Source organism: Cibotium barometz, chromosome 48 (assembly GCF_041138505.1).
Source record: "Cibotium barometz isolate CiBa-2024 chromosome 48, ASM4113850v1, whole genome shotgun sequence".
Lineage (NCBI taxonomy): Eukaryota > Viridiplantae > Streptophyta > Polypodiopsida > Cyatheales > Cibotiaceae > Cibotium > Cibotium barometz.
Genome location: NC_141093.1, coordinates 36986304 through 37007479, shown reverse-complemented (window position 1 = coordinate 37007479; position 21176 = coordinate 36986304). Strand labels below are relative to the sequence as shown.

At 45.8% G+C, this 21176-nt stretch overlaps 1 protein-coding gene across 1 annotated transcript in view; it reads left to right on the top strand.

The window, feature by feature from the left end:
• LOC147611142 (U5 small nuclear ribonucleoprotein helicase) overlaps positions 1 to 21176 on the top strand; it is a 194069-nt gene that overhangs the window by 3204 nt on the left and 169689 nt on the right. The window contains exons 3-8 of the mRNA XM_086785805.1: positions 9699 to 9760; positions 9847 to 10009; positions 10535 to 11030; positions 11152 to 11217; positions 11422 to 11526; positions 11727 to 12044. Of these exons, the coding sequence (XP_086641931.1) occupies positions 9699 to 9760; positions 9847 to 10009; positions 10535 to 11030; positions 11152 to 11217; positions 11422 to 11526; positions 11727 to 12044 (1210 nt within the window). The remainder of the gene's footprint in view (positions 1 to 9698; positions 9761 to 9846; positions 10010 to 10534; positions 11031 to 11151; positions 11218 to 11421; positions 11527 to 11726; positions 12045 to 21176) is intronic.

Sequence of the window (21176 nt, the reverse complement as noted above, 5' to 3'; positions counted from 1 at the left end):
ACCTTACCAGTTCTCATCGTTTTAGAGTCCTTTGGGACTTTAGGATACACCCACATGCCCTCTTGTAAGGTACTAGGAGTTCGTCATTGGCTGGCGTAAAACTGAGCGCAATCTTGAGCACTCTTTACACTTTCCCTTGCAATTTTCAGCATGTCTTGCATATCTTGCAAGAAGTCCACTTCTGATTGCAATTTGACTCCCCTTAACCCAACGGCTATAGGTGACTTTGGTTGATAACCATACATAAGCATGAATGGGCTATAACTAGTAGTCGCATGCTTACTATTATTATAAGCAAACTCAATCTATGGGAGGTACCTTTCCCACTCAGACTGTCTCTGTCACGTGCATCCCGCACTTGGATGCCACGTAGACATTTCTGTACAGAAGGTGCAGGACCTGGGATGGTGAACTGGTCCCATATGAGCCCAATCCGAGACGAGTCAGCCAGTGAAACCGGCCTCTGATAGAAAACCAGAGTGCGGTAGACTAGCAGTCACCCGTCCACTTGTAGTCTAGATGTGAAAACAAAGCAGATTGGAGCTAGAGTGCCCAAATCTGAAAACATAGCGACACCTGTTGGCCCCAAAGCTTGGCGCCCCTTGCGGTATTTTTTTATTCAATTATAATAATATGAATGGCTGAGTACAACACAAAAATCAGCCAAGAGTTTACACCTGTATATCCAATCTGACGGCCCACAAATCCTTCTTAGCACAGAGGATCTATGCACACAGATCTGTGTCTCCAAATAACACACTGTGCCTCCCTCTGATCAGCCAAGATCACTAAGCAGGCCAGCCATGGGCATACATCTGGCATAACTCAAGTGCATGATAAAATCTAGTGTCCTCAGGTAACAAGCTGTCACCAAAGCCACAATCCACACAAAACCCCCTTTGCAATTGATGTGTGTCCACTGGAGAAGAAAACACAGCCAACAAAGAGGTTGCAAACCTAAAAATACAGGCTGAGCAGCTTCCACACATCAAATGAGAAAAAACGCTGAAGAGAAGGTACCTTCAGATGAAAACAATGAAGCCCAAGTGAAGGTAGAGCTATCAGCAGCTACTGTCTGGAAAACGCAACAACCAGAGGGCTGCAGATCTGAAAACCGCAGAGGAGAAGGGCTGTAGACAGGGCAGAATATGGGGCAGCAGGAAAACGCAGAGGAGAAGGGCTGTAGACAGGGCAGAATACGGGGCAGCAGGAAAATGCAGATACCATGAAGGAAGAAGAGGGAGCAACAAATGCTGCAAGTCACCGGGGCTCAGATACCATGAAGGAATGCATAGCAGTTGATGGGAAGGTGGAAACGCAGGAGAGAGAGTGAGATGGAGAAAAATGCAGGTGGATACCTGCTCTCAATATCAACCAAACAAGATGAACATGCTGGTACAAGTCCTGAGCAGGAGGGGGAAGATCACCTTGTATGTGAGGGATTGCAGCAAGCCAAAACGCAGGGGCACAAGGCATGCAAGAGTCGAATACAGTGTGTGTGAGGGAGGGCAGGCCCGGCTATATATATATGCCCTAAAAGGGGCAGCTGACCAGCACATGACATGGGCAAATAATAACCCACGACTCCATAAATGGGGGAAAAAGGTGTGAGGGGTGACCAGCCCCTCAAGCTAACATGGTCAGCCCTAGGGGCTCAAAAAGGACACCAAAGAGGAGCCAGTAGCAAGGAGATGATGATGTCTAACAACTCCGAGGGAGGGAAGACCGCAAAGAGACTTGCTGATTTGTAGAGTGAAGTGAAGCCATTGGGTATGTTGGGGCCTCAAATGTCTTGCAGTTTATTGGAGATGGGGAAAATGCCAATAGGGATGCAGGAGCAATCATTGAGGCATGCTATCCCTACATATGTTGTAGTCCATTAATTGCCCATTGTCTTAACAATCTCTTGAAGGGCATTGGGAAATTGCCTTACTACTTGCCTGTCATTGAGATGGGGAGAGAGGTGGTGACCTTCATCACACGCCATCATTATATTCTTGCAGTCTCGCAAGATTGGATCCAAGGATTTGTTGAAGTATTCCAACACATGCTTTGCCTATAACTTCTTCATGTTGGAGCGGCTGGATGAGTGCAAGAATGCATTGAGGCAGCTTGTGGTGAGTGATGACTGGGTGCATTGGCCACAATCCCACTCTAGTGTAGGTACAACTTGCTCTTAGATTGTACTCGATGAGAGATTTTGGGAACAAGTTCATCATGTGCTTGCTGTTGTCTCACCTACCATTCGCATGATGAGACTTGTTGATGGTGATGACCCTTGCATTGGCAAGGTATATGAGGGACTGGATAAGATGGTGGAGCACATTAGGGAGATTGAGCCAGATGTTGACAGGTTTTGAGGACTTGAGGGAGCTATGCCAGTCATGGTGGGATAGCTACCACTCACATTTGTAGGCAGCAACATTTGTATTGGATCCGGAGTTTTAGGGCAAGGGGCAAGAGACTAGGAGATTGATGGAGAGGTGGCCAGAGGATGGGAGAAGACTCTGGAGTCTCCAGAGATTGGTGCCAGATCAGACTCTGAGGAGAACCATCAAAACTCAGTTGGGCTTCTACAGGAACAAAATGGGCCTATTTTCATATGCAGATGCCTTGATAGAGAGGTTTGTAGTTGGATTAGCTTTATGGCGGGAGGATTATGGAGCTAACACCCTGGAGTTGTAGCGGTTGGCCATTTGCATTCTTAGCCAAGGGGCTAGTTTCTCTTCTTGTGAGTGCTTGTGGAGCTCATTTGGTCACATAACATCAAAGAAGAGGAATCGCCTTGGCATAACAAAGGTGAATGATCTAGTCTTTGTTAATGCGAACTTGCATTTGCTTAACAAGGTTACTTGGAAGTGCATGGAGGAGCGCTTCATTGGCTTCGGGTCTCATAGCGATGATGACTCATATGCAGATGCCTTGACAGAGAGGTTTGTAGTTGGATTAGCTTTATGGCGGGAGGATTATGGAGCTAACACCCTGGAGTTGTAGCGGTTGGTCATTTGCATTCTTAGCCAGGGGGCTAGTTTCTCTTCTTGTGAGTGCTTGTGGAGCTCATTTGGTCACATAACATCAAAGAAGAGGAATCGCCTTGGCATAACAAAGGTGAATGATCTAGTCTTTCTTAATGCGAACTTGCATTTGCTTAACAAGTTTACTTGGAAGTGCATGGAGGAGCGCTTCATTGGCTTCGGGTCTCATAGCGATGATGACTCAGTCAATAGTCACAGAGTAGAGGGAGATGCAGTTAATGCGGATTCTGTCGATGCCACATGCAGACTTGCCATTCCCATGATTGATCATTATACTATGTAGTTTTGATTTATCATATATTATCAATTCATTTTGTCGCTGTACTCTTGCTTAAAGCTTTGACTCGTCACTCTTGATTGTAGATCATCTATGAATTGACATTGATCATTGATGATTGATGTAATTTGTAATCTCGTTTTTTCAAAGGCCTCGGCCTACAAGTCAAGGCTTGAAACTTGAAATTTACAACTCCATTTTGAAGTTCTCTCATTATATTATGTTTTGTACATCTCTAATTTCAATGGATTTTGATTTTTGTTAAAATTTTTAAAAGTGAAGATATGACATGGCATTCTCTTGTTCCTCGCATCCCTCGAAATGTTCCCGTTTCTAGGGGTCAAAATGTTTCCTCGTTTTCGTTTCTTTGTAACTAGGTCTCCTAGACCTTTTCCAAGTGTGGTGGATTTTTCCACAACGAGAGTGGGCTGATTTGGAATGGCTCCTCTTCCTTCCACGAGAAGGTGGAGGACTTGGTAATCTCTTTGATGGAGATCTTTCTGATGAAGACTCTTGATTTTCATCCGCATCCTCCTTTGTTGGTTGCTCGTTCCCTTTTTTCACTTGCTCAATCTTCTTAGATAGTTGCTCAAAGATTCTCATCAAGTTGAGATCTTGGAGAATAGTGTCCAAATTGGTCATAGTTTTTTTGACCATATGGGTTCTTGGGTCTTCTTGGGTTTGCTTTCCAGTTTTGGTGGCTTGGTCCTCTTCTTGGTGGTGAGTGCTTCCCATTGCATGAAGAAAAAGCAAAAAGCATTGTGTGTAAAGATCGTTATCCCTTGTAGGAGAGGTATAACCTTTGCTCTTATACTATTGTAATAGGCCTTCGTAAGGGTTGCGGCATGATACCTAGCTTATCTTCAAGAAAACAACAAATTCATGGGTAAAACCTTGAGAAAATGTGAAAATAAACGAGAGAGGGAGAGAGAAGAGAGAGAAGACACCACACTAGGGGTCGGAATAGCGTTGGGCTGACCGTCCCCCCCCGCCCCCTCCCCCCCCCCCTTCTGAGTTATATTAGATAAAACTCCTTGGAGGAGTCTTGAGTACAAGTTCTTAGAGTTAGAGAGCTCTCTTATCTTTTTACATGTCTTAACAATGAGATAACAGCTGAATTTATAGTTTTTGCCTAAAAGCACTTGGGAAAATGCTTTAAAACTCACTTATACTCCAAAAAGCATCTTTTTAATAATAAAAGCTCTTCTTTTTTTAGAATTTAAAAAGCTTTTAATCTTTTGCTTTCCAGAATCTGGTTGCATCATTCCAAGCTTGTAAGGTTGCCCTGCGTTGCTATCCTACCACGTGACAGTGCCACGACAGTACTTAAAAAAAAATTAATTTTTTCGTTGTGTTTTTACATGTCAGCAACCCGTATTTTGATGCTTTGGTGACACTTGCTACGTGGGAACACCCTTCTTTTGACCCACAACTTGTGTTTGATGCTATGAGAACTGGCATTTGGAGATACCGGCACATGGATCATCTCATATGTTTCTTTAATTGCCTATTTATAGGTTTGTGATGGTTGGCCATTTTTTAGTCGGACTTTCTAGACCCAAAAAATATGATCAAAAATATCTCTTAATTGGATTCATATTGTGCCCAAAAGATGTCCCACTTATATGGGTGCATGTCCTAGGCATTTATGGGTCCTATTGGGCTGTCAAAATTTGCTCCAATCCGACCCGATTCTACTCCTAAACCTTGCCCTTGAACTTGCTAATACTAAGAATCGTGTCCATGGCAGTGGGCACTCACATAAGTAATCCATGTGACATTTACTTTGGTGACAAAATTGATGTCATGTGCATCACAGATGCCATGGACATGCTCAGAGCTAGATCCAGAAGAGGCAAGCAGATAAAGATTATGAACCAGTAGAAGATGGACATGGAGCAGGACTTGGAGCCAAGATTGGATCAAGAAGGCTGTCGGCTGCAGGAAGGCTGACATCAGCAGTACCAGATGGCTGTCGGCTGAATGGTGGACTGTACCAGAAGGTGTAGCAGCAGTCGGCGCATCAAGGACAAGTACTAGAGCCAGTCGGCTGAGTTTAAGGGATTTTAATGAAGCTGTAACTGGCCGACCAGCAGTCGGCCAGTTCATCATTTAATCCAAGGGGCTATAAATAGCCCCTTTGCTCAATGTCTTAGGGATTCCGCCCACTAGGGGTGTGAGTCAGTAGGAGGGTCCCATAGGGGGCCAGAATTAGGGTTTATCACCTTTTCAAGTGGGCAGCCAAGTGCTGTACAGAATTGTACCTTTTTTGTACATAGTATATACTGAAATTCCAGCACTTCTCACTCTCTCTCTCTACTCTCTCTCTACCTGCGTTTTTGCATCATGGTGCGTTTTTGCATCAGGAGGTCTTCAAGAGTGTTTAGGGCTGAAAGAAGACTACCCAGAGCTTCCGCGCGTTACATTGGTATCAGAGCATCAGGCTCAGCTACGCTAAACGCTGATTCAGTCCCAGATGATGGTGTACAGGTCCAAGGTACAGGAAAGTACACGGATTCGAAGCCCAAGGCGAGGAACACAGATCGGGAAGAACTCCCAGGAGGTTTGTTGGTGGTGTTCCACAGTGCCAGATGGGGATGGCAGTTCCGTGAGCCAGATGGGTTCTAAGGGAACGGTCCCAAGGGAGGTTGATCCTCCAAGGGTGATGTGAGATTGCCAGACTCAGTTCCAGGAACGAAGACCAAGACGGTGTTCAGAGTCAGGGCAGGAATGGATTGTGGACTAGAGGAAGACCAGATGCATAGATCTTCATCAGAGACAGAGTGGTTTGGAGAACAGATCGGATTTTCAGAGAAAAAGGTTTGCCAGGGATGGATGATGACAGAGGGACTTCGGAACAGGATTGGGATGATGACAGTCATCCAAGAGCAGGTTGGATTCCCGTCATCAAGTTTAGCAGAGGGGGATGTCATGTGCATCACAGATGCCATGGACATGCTCAGAGCTAGATCCAGAAGAGGCAAGCAGATAAAGATTATGAACCAGTAGAAGATGGACATGGAGCAGGACTTGGAGCCAAGATTGGATCAAGAAGGCTGTCGGCTGCAGGAAGGCTGACATCAGCAGTACCAGATGGCTGTCGGCTGAATGGTGGACTGTACCAGAAGGTGTAGCAGCAGTCGGCGCATCAAGGACAAGTACTAGAGCCAGTCGGCTGAGTTTAAGGGATTTTAATGAAGCTGTAACTGGCCGACCAGCAGTCGGCCAGTTCATCATTTAATCCAAGGGGCTATAAATAGCCCCTTTGCTCAATGTCTTAGGGATTCCGCCCACTAGGGGTGTGAGTCAGTAGGAGGGTCCCATAGGGGGCCAGAATTAGGGTTTATCACCTTTTCAAGTGGGCAGCCAAGTGCTGTACAGAATTGTACCTTTTTTGTACATAGTATATACTGAAATTCCAGCACTTCTCACTCTCTCTCTCTACTCTCTCTCTACCTGCGTTTTTGCATCATGGTGCGTTTTTGCATCAGGAGGTCTTCAAGAGTGTTTAGGGCTGAAAGAAGACTACCCAGAGCTTCCGCGCGTTACAATTGATGCTTAACCTCCCTTTGCTTTGTGTAGGTCCTCATCTTGCATCAAAATTCCATCCTTCTCATAGTTGAGACAAACACTACCATGAGCATGTCAACTTTCCCTAGGACATGCACCCAAAAGATGTCCCACTTATATGGGTGCATGTCCTAGGCATTTATGAGGTCCTATTGGGTTGTCAAAATTTGCTCCAATCCGACCCAATTCTACTCCTAAACCTTTCCCTTGAACTCACTAATGGTGAGAATCATGTCCACGTGGCACTCACATAAGTAATCCATGTGACATTTACTTTGGTGACAAAATTGATGGTTAACCTCCCTTTGCTTTGTGTAGTATGTCCTCATCTTGCTTCAAAATTTCAGCCTCCTCATAGTTGAGACAAACACTACCATGAGCATGTCAACTTTCCCTAGATAGATGGGTGCACCCTTCCGGCCATTTTTCTCGAGATTTGCATTTGGACAGTAACTAATAAAGAAGATGTGTGTGCCAAGCCAAAACTTGTGAACTTTGGCTGTAATACCATGTTAGAAAAGCTCTCAAATCATGGTTGAGAATACAACAATGTGGCGTGGCCATTTTTATATTCACGCCCAAGATCTTTCAATACGTGTAAATAATGGTCAACATTTGTCACAAATTCCTTACAGCTTCTATTTTTTTTCTAGTGTTCATGTGTGGCATGTGGAGCCTGACATGACATACATGTATGGCTGGTGTAGCCTGACATGGTGTGTCTGTGTGGCATATGGAGCCTGACATGACAGTACATGTATGGCTGGTGTAGCTTGACATGATAGTACATGTGTGGTTGGTGGAGCCTGACATGGTGTACATGTATGGCTCATGGAGCCTGACATGATATAATTCCCTGGGACTAGCTATCTTGGAGATCTTTTGTATTTATGTTCTGGGAAGGTTCCGGAAGGATCATGAGCCCTGGACATTTTATCAGATACAACTGAGCAGATGGGTGTTTCTTTCAGTCTAGCTGCACTCATGTGTGTGCATGACTTTGATTTTATCTTTGGATGACTTGTCTTGTTTGCCTGGACAATGCTTGAGATTTCTGCCTGCGTTGCCCATGGGGCCGGGGACGCCTAGGCACCCTGTGGGGACGTGTATGTGCACACCTGTTTGGGACTGACAGGTGGTCTACATGTGTTTGGCAGGTAAGTGTTCCCCAAAAACTCAATTTACAGCTTTATGAATTCACATGCTAATAATTATTGGTGCAGGTTCACACTCACTTATAAGTGGCCGGACAACTTATAAGTGAGTACACATTGAGGAGGACTTATTTAATACATGTGGCGGCCAAAAGCTGGGCACTGGACAATATTTGAGTCTCCTTCAAGTAGGCTCCCCCTTCTGGACCAAAAAAGCACACGTGGGAGCTAAAACTGGCGGAGGAGCTCTGATCTCGAGTAAGACTCCAGCTTTTTCTAGTGCATGGGAGCTGGTCGACTGCTTCTACAGGCTGTTTATAGCCTTCTACCGTGACAAAAACCTAACAGGTGCATGGGAGGTGCTGGTCAACTCCTTTTGCATGTTCTCCACTATTGGCCAGTTGATTTACAGCTTGAACAGAGGCTGGTCAGATGATAAAAACAGAGAGGAAGAGCTGGTCGTGGGCATTCCGACAGTTTTCCTTTTGACCGGGGGCTTGCAGGCTTGTGTACTGCTGTTGGACGATTTCTTTTGAGGCACTGAGGGCTGGCTGACTGTTGAAAACAGCTTTTGAGGGCTGGTTGACTTGCTCTATGAGCCAGACTGGAAGAAGACGATGATGTTCTGTTGTCCCGGGCTGATGTGGGAGTGCTATGGGCTATCCATAGTTGTCCTGCTTGATGCCGGGAATGCTCACCTGTGCTGAGAATTGTCAGCAAATTCAGTTTATGTTATGTTTTCTTGTTTTCATATTGTATTGGAAGAAACAGGTGTAGCTAGTGGTGAACCCTAGGCACCCGCAAAGTTGTATTGGAAGCAGATTCCTTTTTGGTAATCTAGCCATCAAGGGGGGGGGGGGGGGTGGTCAGCCCATCTTTTGGCCCCTAGTGCGGTGTACTGTGCAGATTTGTCATCTAGTTTTATCTGGCATGCTTATGTGTATTTTCAGATTTCATGATAAGATTTTTCCGTGTACAGTTGCCCTTCCGTTTACAACATTACACAAAAAAGCAACAGATTACAAAGAAAAATCTACCACTGAATATCCCCACTGATACAACACATGCCTTGCAACTTGCAAGCTCCACACATGCGCTTCAAGATCCTAGAGTACAAAGAAAAATCTACCGCTAAATATCCCCACTGATACAACACATGCCTTGCAAGCTCCACACATGCGCTACAAGATCCTGGGTGTGACCTTTTGCACACACACCCAAGATCTTTCAATACACTTAAATAATGGTCAACATTACACAAAAAAAGGAATGGAGTACAATGAAAACTCTATCGCTGAATATCTCCACTGATGCAAGTTACAACACATGCCTTGCAAGGTCCACACATGCGCTTCATGATTAAAGCTTAAAATGGCATTTGAACTGCTCAGATATGAGAGCTCCCCATAAAGGAGACATTACAAACATGAGGTAGCCGGATCTTGGGCATCATATGATACTGAGGGTAGAGCAGTGATCTCTTACACCCCCATCAATGTCTACCTAAAGGAGAACATAACCAAGTGATCCACACAGATGTAGACCCATAACATGGCAAAGTCTTAGTTTTAGTCCAAGACTCAAGTTAGTGCTGGTGTCTTCTGTTGCTAGATGGTTCAAGAACTCACTTTTTCATGTGTGTAAATTCTCTTTTTGGTCCAGGTCTTCCCCATCGATAGGAGCTTCAGTTCTTGCTCAAAGACTCCTACCCAATTGGAAGGAAGGTAAATGGCTGCAGCTTTTTCTAAAGTCAGTGTCTATATTAGAATTTCAAGGGTGGATTTTAATTTGCATAATATGATGTATGCAGCACCTTCTCATGCTCGAAAAACATACGAAGAATTCCTTGGTGCAGTGGCAGAATTAGTTGGTGGAGAGCTCCTCTCGGAGGAGCTCTATGAAGCAGCAACAACTGTGTACAATATTCTCATCAGAGAGCCACAGGATTCAACCTCTGGTGTAAATAAAAAAAAGTGAGCCTGTTGTTGCTTTCTACAGCTAGGTGCTTGTAATGGCTTAATCAAAACCTTGAAGTTAACGGTTCTTTGTGTACACTCTGCATGGCAACGGAACACTGAATTTGATGGGTTATGCCCTGACTCTGTTGTGGAGATAGTGTGATTTGGATTGTTGTAAATGGGAGAAGTTTTTTATGACAATTTCTTATTTGGGAGCTGCTATGAACTCCTAGTTATAGGCAGAGTATCTCAACTTAGCATCTTAGAGTTTTGCTACTCCTGTAGGCTGCAAACAGCTCCAATGCTTCCCCCCCCATTGGCAGATTTTCTCTACTTTACTCTTGACTGGGCCCAAGATTTGACATTTCAATAGCCCCCTTTTTTATGGTTCTTGTACTGGTCATCTTGTTGATGGCACACCTGTCATGATGAGTTAGGCTAGTGTAATACTAGATGGGAGATATTTTTATTTTAACTTGGTTCTCACTATATTTTATAGATTGATCTAATTGATAAGCTGTTCATGCTGTTCACTAGCAGGGAGGAGCTCCTTTCAACTTTCGGATCTTTATCTTCAGATGTAAGTTTTGAGAAGACTACAATAGTAGCTCAGAGGCTTCATGACTTGGAAGTCCATCTTCTGCGTTCTTCAAATGCTAAAGGATGTACATCTACTGAAGTACACACATCAGCTGACAATGAATTTGGAATGGACCTTGATTTCAAAAGTCCATCTTATCGATCAAATGAAAGGGTTGACGAAGAAGGAGATGATGATTGGGATTTCGAAACAGGTCAGCCGAAGGTATTAGTTGAGAAACAAAAAGGTTTTGCAGCCAACGAGGGTCTTTTCATGAGTGGCGGGGATGCAATTGACATGTCAATGGTTGCACTGACAAATAGAACCACAAAAATTGGTTTAAGGTGGTTTAAGGATCTATGTGATCAAATTGCACACTTAGGAGCACAGTTTTCTGGAGACGAGCTGGCTATGACTCTCCTATGTGTGCTGGATTCCAAGGGTACAGGGGATGAGGTATGAATGCTGTGAGATTGATTGTATTCACTTGGTCTTAATACGTATGTAAAGCCGAAGCTCCTACATGTGTGTTCTTGGATATAGTCTCTCTCTTAATATGCAATTTTTGCTTAAACAGATTGCTGGGGAGTTGTTTGATATAATTGGAGATGTTGACTTCGAGCAGATTCAAATGATTCTACAGGCATGGTCAAAACAAGTCTCTTCTATTGATTGAAGTTAGCTGCAATTTGTGGCATAAATAAATATAAATATATGAATATATGAACACAAATATAAATATCAATATAGAAGTATATAAATATAAAGGTATGAGTATAAAAATAAAAATAAAAATATATATGATCTAACTCCATATATGTGTTGTTTGGAAATTCTATGTATGCAGCATCGAAGAGATCTAGTTGATGCAGCCCATAGAGGTTTAGAGAATCTTAAGCTTGAAAGAGCCGGCAACACTCAACAGCCAAGAATGCCTAGCTATGGTACACAGGTGCGGCACTTTTCATGCACCCTCGATAGGTTGCAATAACGATTGTTTGTGTGCATGTGCATATGTGTGTGGTACTTGCTACCTGAAAGAGTGGACTGACACATGGAGTTTGTGGTGCCATTAGCTTTCTTGAGGTTTTATTAACTTTCATGAAAGAGCCGAGTCACAGTGTACTTACTATCCTCTTGTGTCTCATGCAGGTCAGTGTGCAAACAGATTTTGATCGGCAGATAGACAAGCTTCGCCGTAAAGAAGAAAAGAGGAATCACAGGCGTGGATTGGGGAATACAGCATTCGGGGAATTGGAGATTGAATGGTTAGCAGGAGTGGGAGGATTTTCTGCCTTGGTGAAAGCAAGTGAAGGTTTCCTAGACAGCCTGATAGGACAAGGTGATGAAATAGGAACTTTTTCAGGGACAGCCCTACCACAGGGGACTACTCGAAAAGTTCTCAAAGGCTTTGAGGAGGTCAAGGTTCCTGCAACACCAACAGCTCCATTGAAGCCAAAAGAACGCCTGGTAAGTATCAAACCCATCACATGGTTGGTGCAGATCACTGAAATGTTTGTGACAGGTTAAAATGCAATAATGCATGTCTCAGCAAATTAGGTTTTGACGTTTTTGAAATTCCAGGTCTTCATTATTGAAAAGTTCTCTCTTTAGCTCAATGCTATGGCATTGCTTATGCTTGTTGGCAAAAAGGGTAGTACCCAATAGGGTCCCAAGCTGTTTTTTTTGGGGGGGGACTTATTAATAATGTAACATGGGTGCTTGCGGAATTGTGTTTATGAATTGATTGATTGTGATTAGTGCTTAATTAAAGACTTAAACCCATGCATAAACTGCTTCTTCTTCATGCTCAATACACAATAGAGAGATGGCCTAATCTACCATGTATAACTAACATGAAGTTATATACAATGCGGAATAGAGATACTTAATGGTAGCACTGCTTCTCGTGAGCTCTCAATGTGATTGATTGATCAATGAATGAATATGACTAAGGCCTAGACTCCTATTTATAGTATCTAATGTTGGTGAGTTGGTTACCAACTCTATCAACTCTAATAATAATGTCCAACTAAGTGTGTTCACACAATAACCCACTAACTCTTTCCACAATGGGCTGCTCATTGGGTGCTTGGACAATATTACACTGGTTTGGCATAATGGATAGAAGCATGTCCACTTCACACTTGGGAGAATGTGCACGTGACATACCCTCTTGCTTAACTTGGAGCACGGATGCAAATGTGTCGGAATATGCAGCGGATATGAGACAAACAACTGAGAGCATAGCGTAGCAAGACACCACGATGAAGATGAGCAAACGCAAGAGAACCACCAGCCTGAAAACGCAGGATTGTGTGAAGAAGAGCAAACGCAGAAGAGAGAGAGAAGCTGTATGAATTGTGCTCTATATACAAGATCTGGTACAATATCCAATGACAATGGAGTGTGGGGGGGCAAGCCCTAGCCCCATCTGCTCACGACCAGAAAATACCAGTGTCAGCCAGAGAAACTCAGTCGGCCATCATTGTACAACAGGTCGGGAGACAGATGACCAGTCGGCCAGAAGAAAGGAGCAAGTCGGGTAGCACAGCAGCCCCATGTCCACACAAAATTAGGGGAAAATACATGGAAAAACAGGGGAAAAATGGAGAAACACCTAATGGGTGGGCACACCCACAACAGAGGCCCTAGTGTGTAATGTACAGACAAGAGATGACTGCTAACACCCCCTCTCAGCTCCTGGATGTGGAATCAACCCCAGTGAGCTAGAGTGCCGCTGGAGCATCGCTTGAGGTAGAGACTTTGTGAAGAGGTTAGCCGCATTGTCCTCCGTCGAACAAAACTATAGCAAGATGTCATCACAAAAAAATTCTCAAGAACAAAGTGACTCTGGATAACCATGGGCTCCTCCTGTGGAAACCCAATCTCGCAAAGTAACCTTTGCAACCGCACCACCTCGTAAGCAACACCACAAAAAGCCCGGTACTCTACCTTTGTAGACGACAAGGCAATAGTTGGCTGCCACTTGCTCTGCCATGAAACAGCTCCTGAGCCAAGGGTAAAACTGTAGCTTGATGCAGATCTCTTCCTGTCTGGATCTCCTCCCCAATTTGAGTCACTCCAACCATGGAGTCTGACTCCATCCATCATTCCCCCTCTAGTATCATAGAAGAGTCCAAGATCCTTCGTACGTTGCAAAAACCTCAAGATCTGCAATCCTGCGTCCCAATGAGTCTTCAAAGGCGTTTGTAGAAATGAGCTCAACAGCCCCATCGGGAAGCTCAAGCCCAATCTGGTGTTCAACAACCAAATCAATGAACCAAACCGCTTCCGAAACACAGAGGTATCAACTTGCTCGCAAGGATCATCAACTGTAACTTTGGTATGCAAAGTCGTGGGAATCTACTGAAGACCATACAAGGCCTTCCGGAACATATAAAAAACCACTCCCTCTGAACCCGAAACCTCAAAGCCCGGAGGCTACTCAACGTCCACCTCCTGTTGCAAGTCACCATTTGCCACTTGCTTGGCTTTCCTACAAGTCCCCTGGGAAAGAGCTTCCTCAACTTCAGGAGGCTCGTTGTCCTGAATGATATGAGACATCAAAGCATAGTTTGCCTGTGAAGGCTCCTCTGACTGACGAACCCGAGAACTGGAGTGTTCTTGCCTGTTGCCATCCTCGAGCAAGCCATCCACCATCTGGTCCCGGAAAGCCTGCTAGAGCGTATCCACACACAAGTGGTCATGATGAAACTGTCACACATCACCTAATTGAGAACTTGTAAGAGAGAGTGCTTAGAGTTTGTAAATCCCATTCTCCACTCCACCTTCTCGTATAACCTGGCTTGTCGCTTTGTCCCGAAGAGCAACAAAATGCTCCTCAAACTCCACTCGTACACCAATCTTGCAAACCTCATGCACTGACAGTAGATGAAAACCAAGAGATGGGACAAAAAAGAACCTGGGAGGAATGCTTCCCCCCTTTGCCATTGGGAACGATCTCTAACCTTCCCTCATTGTAAATAGGGATAGTGGACTCGTCACCAATCAGGATGTGACCTGCGTGCCTCTGAAGATCCTGTAATAACTCCCGGGAAGGAGTCATGTGCCTGGAAGCACCACTGTCTAGAATCTAGTCCCGAGTGTACCTAGTGGTAAGTCCAACCGCCTCCCTGCTTGAAGAAGATGAAACACCGGTGTCCATAATCTCTAAGTGCACAAAAGTCAAAGTCTTCACGGTTACTGTTGAGAAATCTGCACCCTGCTCGGTGCTTCACTTAGGACATTTCCTCCAATAGTGGCCTTTCTCGCCACAATTGTTATAGGTCCTCTTTGCCTTCAAGGCGTCACGATCCATGTCGGGCTCTTGCTTGGAAGACTTCTCCCGTGAAGACTTCCCTTTGCCTTTACTATGGCCTTGCGATCACTGGCTAGTCAAGGCCTCAGAACCTCCGCCCTGTGGAGGGTTCGTAAAACACTCTTCCTGGTCCAAGACCATAGGCACAAGCTCCTCCCATGTGATGGTGCTGAGCCTGCCACTGGTGATCAAAGAGGAGTAGAAAGCTGAGTACTGAGAGGTCAGATGAGACAGCAAAGTGATGGCCATGTCCTTTGAAGATATCTCCTTCCCAGCCTGAAGAACCTCCTGTTGAAGAGCTTGCAACTTGTTGATGCGCTCCCGCATTGTTGAAGACTTTGCAGGATCCATCACCCGCATCTACACTTCCAAGGAGATCCGCTTCATGGGTGATACCTTGTTATACAAAGAAGCCAAATGTTGCCAAATCCCTCTGGCCAGTGTCATATGTTTTATATGATTAATCACTTGTGGTGTGCAATTAAGGAAGATGAAAGAACACACACGTGCATTGACACGATCCCACAACTGTGCCTAAGCCTCCCGTTCTTTCCGAGTAGAGGGTAAAAGCTCCCCGTCCTCCAACTTTGGCCATGGAACACCAACAATAATGAAATCAGCCAAGTCGTAAGACTCCAATACAGACTCCATCATAACCTTCTAGTGGTCCCGTCCGATTGTCGATCCACCGGGAACGTGGGGAGTGTAGGAATCTTCACGTGCTTCTCAGCCATCTCAACCAAGTCTGCCATCTCAGGGGGGTTACTTTGGTCTTGTGAAGGGAGGGTGGGTGGGAAAAAAAATGAAGAACAGGTTGCAACTAATATGCAAGGTGGCTGTCCAACGGTACTGGCCACCTTCTACCCAATCTCCAAGTCCCGAACAGCCCAAGAGATCTCCAATTAGCACCAAAAAACCAGCAGTTCCGCAAGCTCTTCAAGCTCCAAGGTCTTCAAGAAATAGTCCCACAAGCTCTCCAATGTCTCCAACCTTCAAGCCACTTGGGGCTCTGATACCATGTTGGAATACGTAGCGGATATGAGACAAACAACTGAGAGCACAACGTAGCAAGACACCACGATGAAGATGAGCAAACGCAAGAGAACCACCAGCCTGAAAACGCAGGACTGTGTGAAGAAGAGCAAACGTAGAAGAGAGAGAGGGAAGCTGTATGAACTCTGCTCTAGATACAAGATCCGGTACAATACCCAATGACAATGGAGTGTGGGGGGTAGGCATATGGCCCTGGGCTGCTGGTCGGCTAGCCCAAAACAGGTCGACAGCTGCCCCATCTGCTCATGACCAGAAAATACCACAGTCGGCCAGCATTGTACAACAGCTTGGGAGGTAGATGACCAGTCGATCAGCAGAAAGGAGCAAGTCGCGTAGCACAACAATCCCATGTCCACACAAAAATAGGGGAAAATACATGGAAAAACAGGGGAAAAATGGAGAAACACCTAATGGGCAGGCACATCCACAACAGAGGCCCTAGTGTGTAATGTATAGACAGGAGATGATTGCTAACAAAATGTTGCTCCACCTCTCCAACCTGGTATGGATCGTATGGTGAACTCGCTCTTTGCTCCACACACCTATCCGAACTCCAGTAGCATGGCTAGTGGTCCTCCTGTCTTTGATGATGTCTCTGCTACTGTCTCCTTGGGAATTGCGGGCATTGAAACTAGGTCCTCTACCTCTGAATGCTCAACTCTCATGGTAGGCACCATTGCAAAATCGCTTATCTCATCCTCCTCAATGGATTTGAAGAGACTTGATGACTCCTGGTTTTCCTTGAAAATTGGAATGGACTCCCGGATGGGTTGCCCTCTAATCTGTGTGGATCATAGCTTGGTAGTGTTTGCTCTTGGGCTCATCCTCCAGAATCTGCTCCTTACTTGGGAACGTCAGCACCTTCAGAATCTATATGTGATGGTGCCTGCAAAATCTGTACGAGTTGTACCTATTGTACTCGCACATTTATGCAAATTTGGGCCTTTTTGCAATTTCAGCACAAATTGGGACATTCAACCTTCGAGGCAACAAAATTACTTGTCAGTTATTAGCTATCAATTTCTCTCCCTACAGGACTTTTTTGAAGTCGATTGCTGTGAAAAGGCAGTTTGCAATTGTGTGTGGTTCCCAAGGGAAATTTGGCCAAAGCAATAGAGACATTGTGTGTCGCTCGAACACTTTAAGTAAAGGCACAAAATGCAAGAGATGTATTTGGGGTCTTGTCTCAAGAGGACAAGCTCGATGGCATAAACTCTTACCTTTTTTTTTTTTTTTTTTCCTGGAAACAAGATCCTTCTATTAGTTAACAGAAAACAGCTAAATACAAACTCACCTCCATGTACGGAGCAAGGATCAAAGAACAAAAAGGGGGGAAGGATGCACTCTTCCTACGGCTGGCCGCTTTATGAGGAGAAGGCTATCTCATACAAGGGGTAGGGGAGGGAATAACCACACAGGTGGTCTGTAGTGCCAAGTGGGCTCACCACCCCTATCTGTGAGAAAAGGACTAGGTCGCTAGAGCCTCAGTAAGGCTTCTTGATGCTTCTGCATACGGTGAGAACCACCTTGAAGCTTCCCCCACTGGCCACGGAGGGTATGAATGATGTTGAGCTAGATGCTCCTGATGGACTCTGCAGGTGGGGTGTGGGTGCCTTCGTCGGCGTTGTTGCATCGAGCTCTCCAGATGTGCCATGCGGCAATGCTGCTACAAATCTCTCATCTTTGACTTGAACTTGGAGTCCAGTAGGACTAGTAGATGGGGCTAGGATTGGCACTATTGAAATGCGAAGGTGAGAGACCTGAAGGGCTAGCCCCCTACCTTCCTTCTCATAAGCCATGATAACCTCGGCCTCAGTGGCCCACTGACAGTGCCCCATGTAATAGTATGGGAAGAGGCCTTGTCCCTAGTGAAGATGCGGAGAATCCATTGCGAAACTTGCTGAGCCTTCGGGCCAATCCAAAAGACAATGTGGTTGAGACTTCTGGGGATGGCCCACATCTTGGACATGTTGCTGGTCTAACTCCAATGGCCAACCACGTGCCAACCTGCAAACTCCTATGTGCTAGCCGCCACAAAAAGATAGTCATCTTTCGAGGTCGAAAACTATCCCAGAGCCTCTTCCAGAAATTCGAGAGAGTGCAGTGAGAGGCCCTGAGACTTCAAGTGTCCTGCAACTTGATACTGAGTAGAAAATACTGGAAAATACTGAAAAATGTATATCAGGTAGATCCATGTATGCTGATCAGCTGAAGTGTTTCCCTCTCCTTAGATCAAGTATCTCCGCCATGGGGCTGTCTAGAATGGAGAGGTCGTAGAAGCGAGGTAGGCGCCTCCGATGCCGAGCGAATAGGGCCTCGGTTACTACTGGTGGGGCACCCAGCTTAGCCTGAACAATCTCATGTGGTACTGCTGATTTGCTCCGAATCATGCGGGCAATCATCATAATCAGTGGTCTCTCCAATTGTCTCCATCCCTCATCTGTCCCTCTCTGAGATATGTGATGTATACTTGGTCCCCAAATTGGAGCTCCGTACAGGAGGGTCGGTGTGACAAGCGTATCAAATAGCCACAATTTGGTGCGTGGCTCTTGAAACTGTATGTGTGTCTCAAGTGCCCCCAAGGCTGCATGCCCTCAAGCTAATCTAGTTGCCTGCTACCTCCTTTAGGGAGAAACGCGGTCCTGTGAAAGTAACTCCCAAGTAGACATATGACCTGACGTACACTTCCGGCTCCCCTTGGAAAGTGAACTGAGGCTCTGATCTCGTCACCCATGCCTGTGGTGTTAAACACCATAACCTTGGTTTTCCCAAGGTTCACTGTCAGATCTCTATCCGCAAAAAAAGCTTGTAATGCATCCAGGTGTCTCTGTAATCCCTCCGGAGAGTCTGAGATTAGAACAATATGATCAGCATATAACAAGATGGGTATCAACACCCCTGCCAGGCATGCCCTTGGGTCTCCCAATCTGTCTACATAATCAGAGACCGCATCAATGTATAGTCCAAAGAGGGTGGGCGATAGCGGGCATCCCTGCTTCAACCCTATCCTGATGGTCACCCTATCAGATAGTCTGCTTGGAGCTCGGACTCTGCCTGTCTCACAGACTCATACAAAGCATATATCCCCCACTGCATATCCTCGGGTACCTCAATGTCATGCAAACTGTGCATAAGCTTGGCACGTGGTACGGTATCGAAGGCTTTGCGGAAGTCCACAAAGCAGCAGTATATCCTTCTCTTCTGTGCCCTGCCCTCTTCAATAAGTGCCCGAAGTGTCAGTATGTGATCCAAGGTAGTAAATCCTCTCTTGAAGCCAGCCTGTCCATGTGCTCGATGACCATGCCTCTCTGCCCATCGGCTCAGCTCCGACTCCAATAAAGAGCCAGATAGTTTGGCCAAGTAATGACCAATCATGATCGTCCTGTAGTTGCATGGTACCATGGGGTCCCCACTCTTAAAGAGTGGTACAATGATACCTCTGTCCAGCTTGTCGGGAAACCCTCACAAATGGCACGATTAAACACATGTATGATGAGCAGAGCCAAAGTGTCTCGTGCATATGAGAACTGCTCTCCAACTAGCCAATCATGATCTTGTGCCTTTCCATTCTGTAACGTGTCTATCGCATCTAGCACCATCCGCATAGTAAAAAAGGTGCTCCTAGCCGGTCTAGCTCCCGGTGGAGGGGGGGTGGGGGGCTGTCCTGGTGCATCATATAGCTCACTAGCATAAGTATGCCATGCCTCAGGTGCAGTAATCGGAGTACCAGGCTGTCTCTCCTGCAACATCTTCCATGCCCTCTTGCTGTCCTTCCCCAGGAAGAGTTGGTAGATCTCCTCCTCTAGCTTAGCTTGGTAGGCTCGTTTCTTCCTCTGCACAAGGCGCCGAAAGATCGTCCTGGCGTGTCTATGCGTGTGAGACCCAATGGCAATCTCACGTTGTAGCTGTGCTCGTGTCTCAAGACACTCATCATCATACCAATTGTTCTGTGGGGCAGTGTTGCGGGGGTGGGTGGAAGGGATCATAGTGCAGGGAAACGCATATGAGGCGGATGCATGTAGCACACCTGCCAATCCTCTCGTGATCTCGTCCAGAGGGCTATGCGGGTCTAAAGCGAACAAGCCAAGCCATCAGATACTGCATCTCGGTAAACCCCAACTGTCTCACGTGTAAACTGATATCTCGAGTACCTAGGTAGATGAGTGGCTGGCCCATCTCTCGGGGGTCTACCTACTAGTGTGTGACTCAGGTATGCATGATCGGCTGCTATGCCAATGGGCCTACTGGAAATCGTGAAACCCCGCACATCAGGTATCAATGAAGGAGATCCCATCAAGTAGTCCACTTTGCTGGCTCCTTCTCTAGAGTTCCAATGTGTGAGCATCTGATCCTTGCCATCTCGATAAGCCATTGTATATGACCAATCCATGTGCACTCCCGAGTGTGAGAAAATGCCTGCCATAATCTGTAATCTCCCCCTCATCTTGTGCTGATCTCTGCAACCCTACATCCTCTGCCATGATCTCCCGGTACATAGCCTCTTGAGTATCATACAGCTCTATGTGCTCTGTGCCTGTATGTGCATTAAAGTCTCCCAACAGTAATATGTCTCCCATGCTGGCAAACCTCATGATATCATCATATAGTGGTATATAGGGCGACTCTCCTGATGGTGCAAACATGGAGTGGGCTGGGGGAAAGTAGCATACCGCCACATATAGCTCGTGGACTGCTTTAGGCCCCAACATTACTCCGGAACAGTTCGGGGGCGAGCAAAAGCAGCGTACCAAGGAGATTGTGGACACTTGGCTACCTAAGTGGCAAGTCCATTTTCAGTTTCATCCATATGATGATGGAAAAAAATCCAGTTAGCAGCTTTCCTCTCAGGCAAAGCTTTGCTTTGGTGGAAGGAACTCAACCCTAAGCCAACGACTTGGGCACAATTCGAAGACGTCTTCAAGAAGGAATTCCTCAAGAAAGAGGATGATTATGATGTTGCCCGGTTTACAGCTTTGACCATGACCTCGCAGCACCTCCCCCCCTCTGCATATTCGGACCCACATGTACCTCGCATCTGCATCTCTATGTACCACATGTATTTTGTCATGAAGCTCCTCCCTGTAAAGTATTGCCACTCCTTCAGATCCTCGGGTACCTTCCACTGTGCGTGGCTGAGGGCGGAAAACTGATTCCAATCTATACCCCCGTACGTCAGGAAGCCTCTTGTTCGTGCACTGATGGGTCTTCGTATACATAGCAATATCATT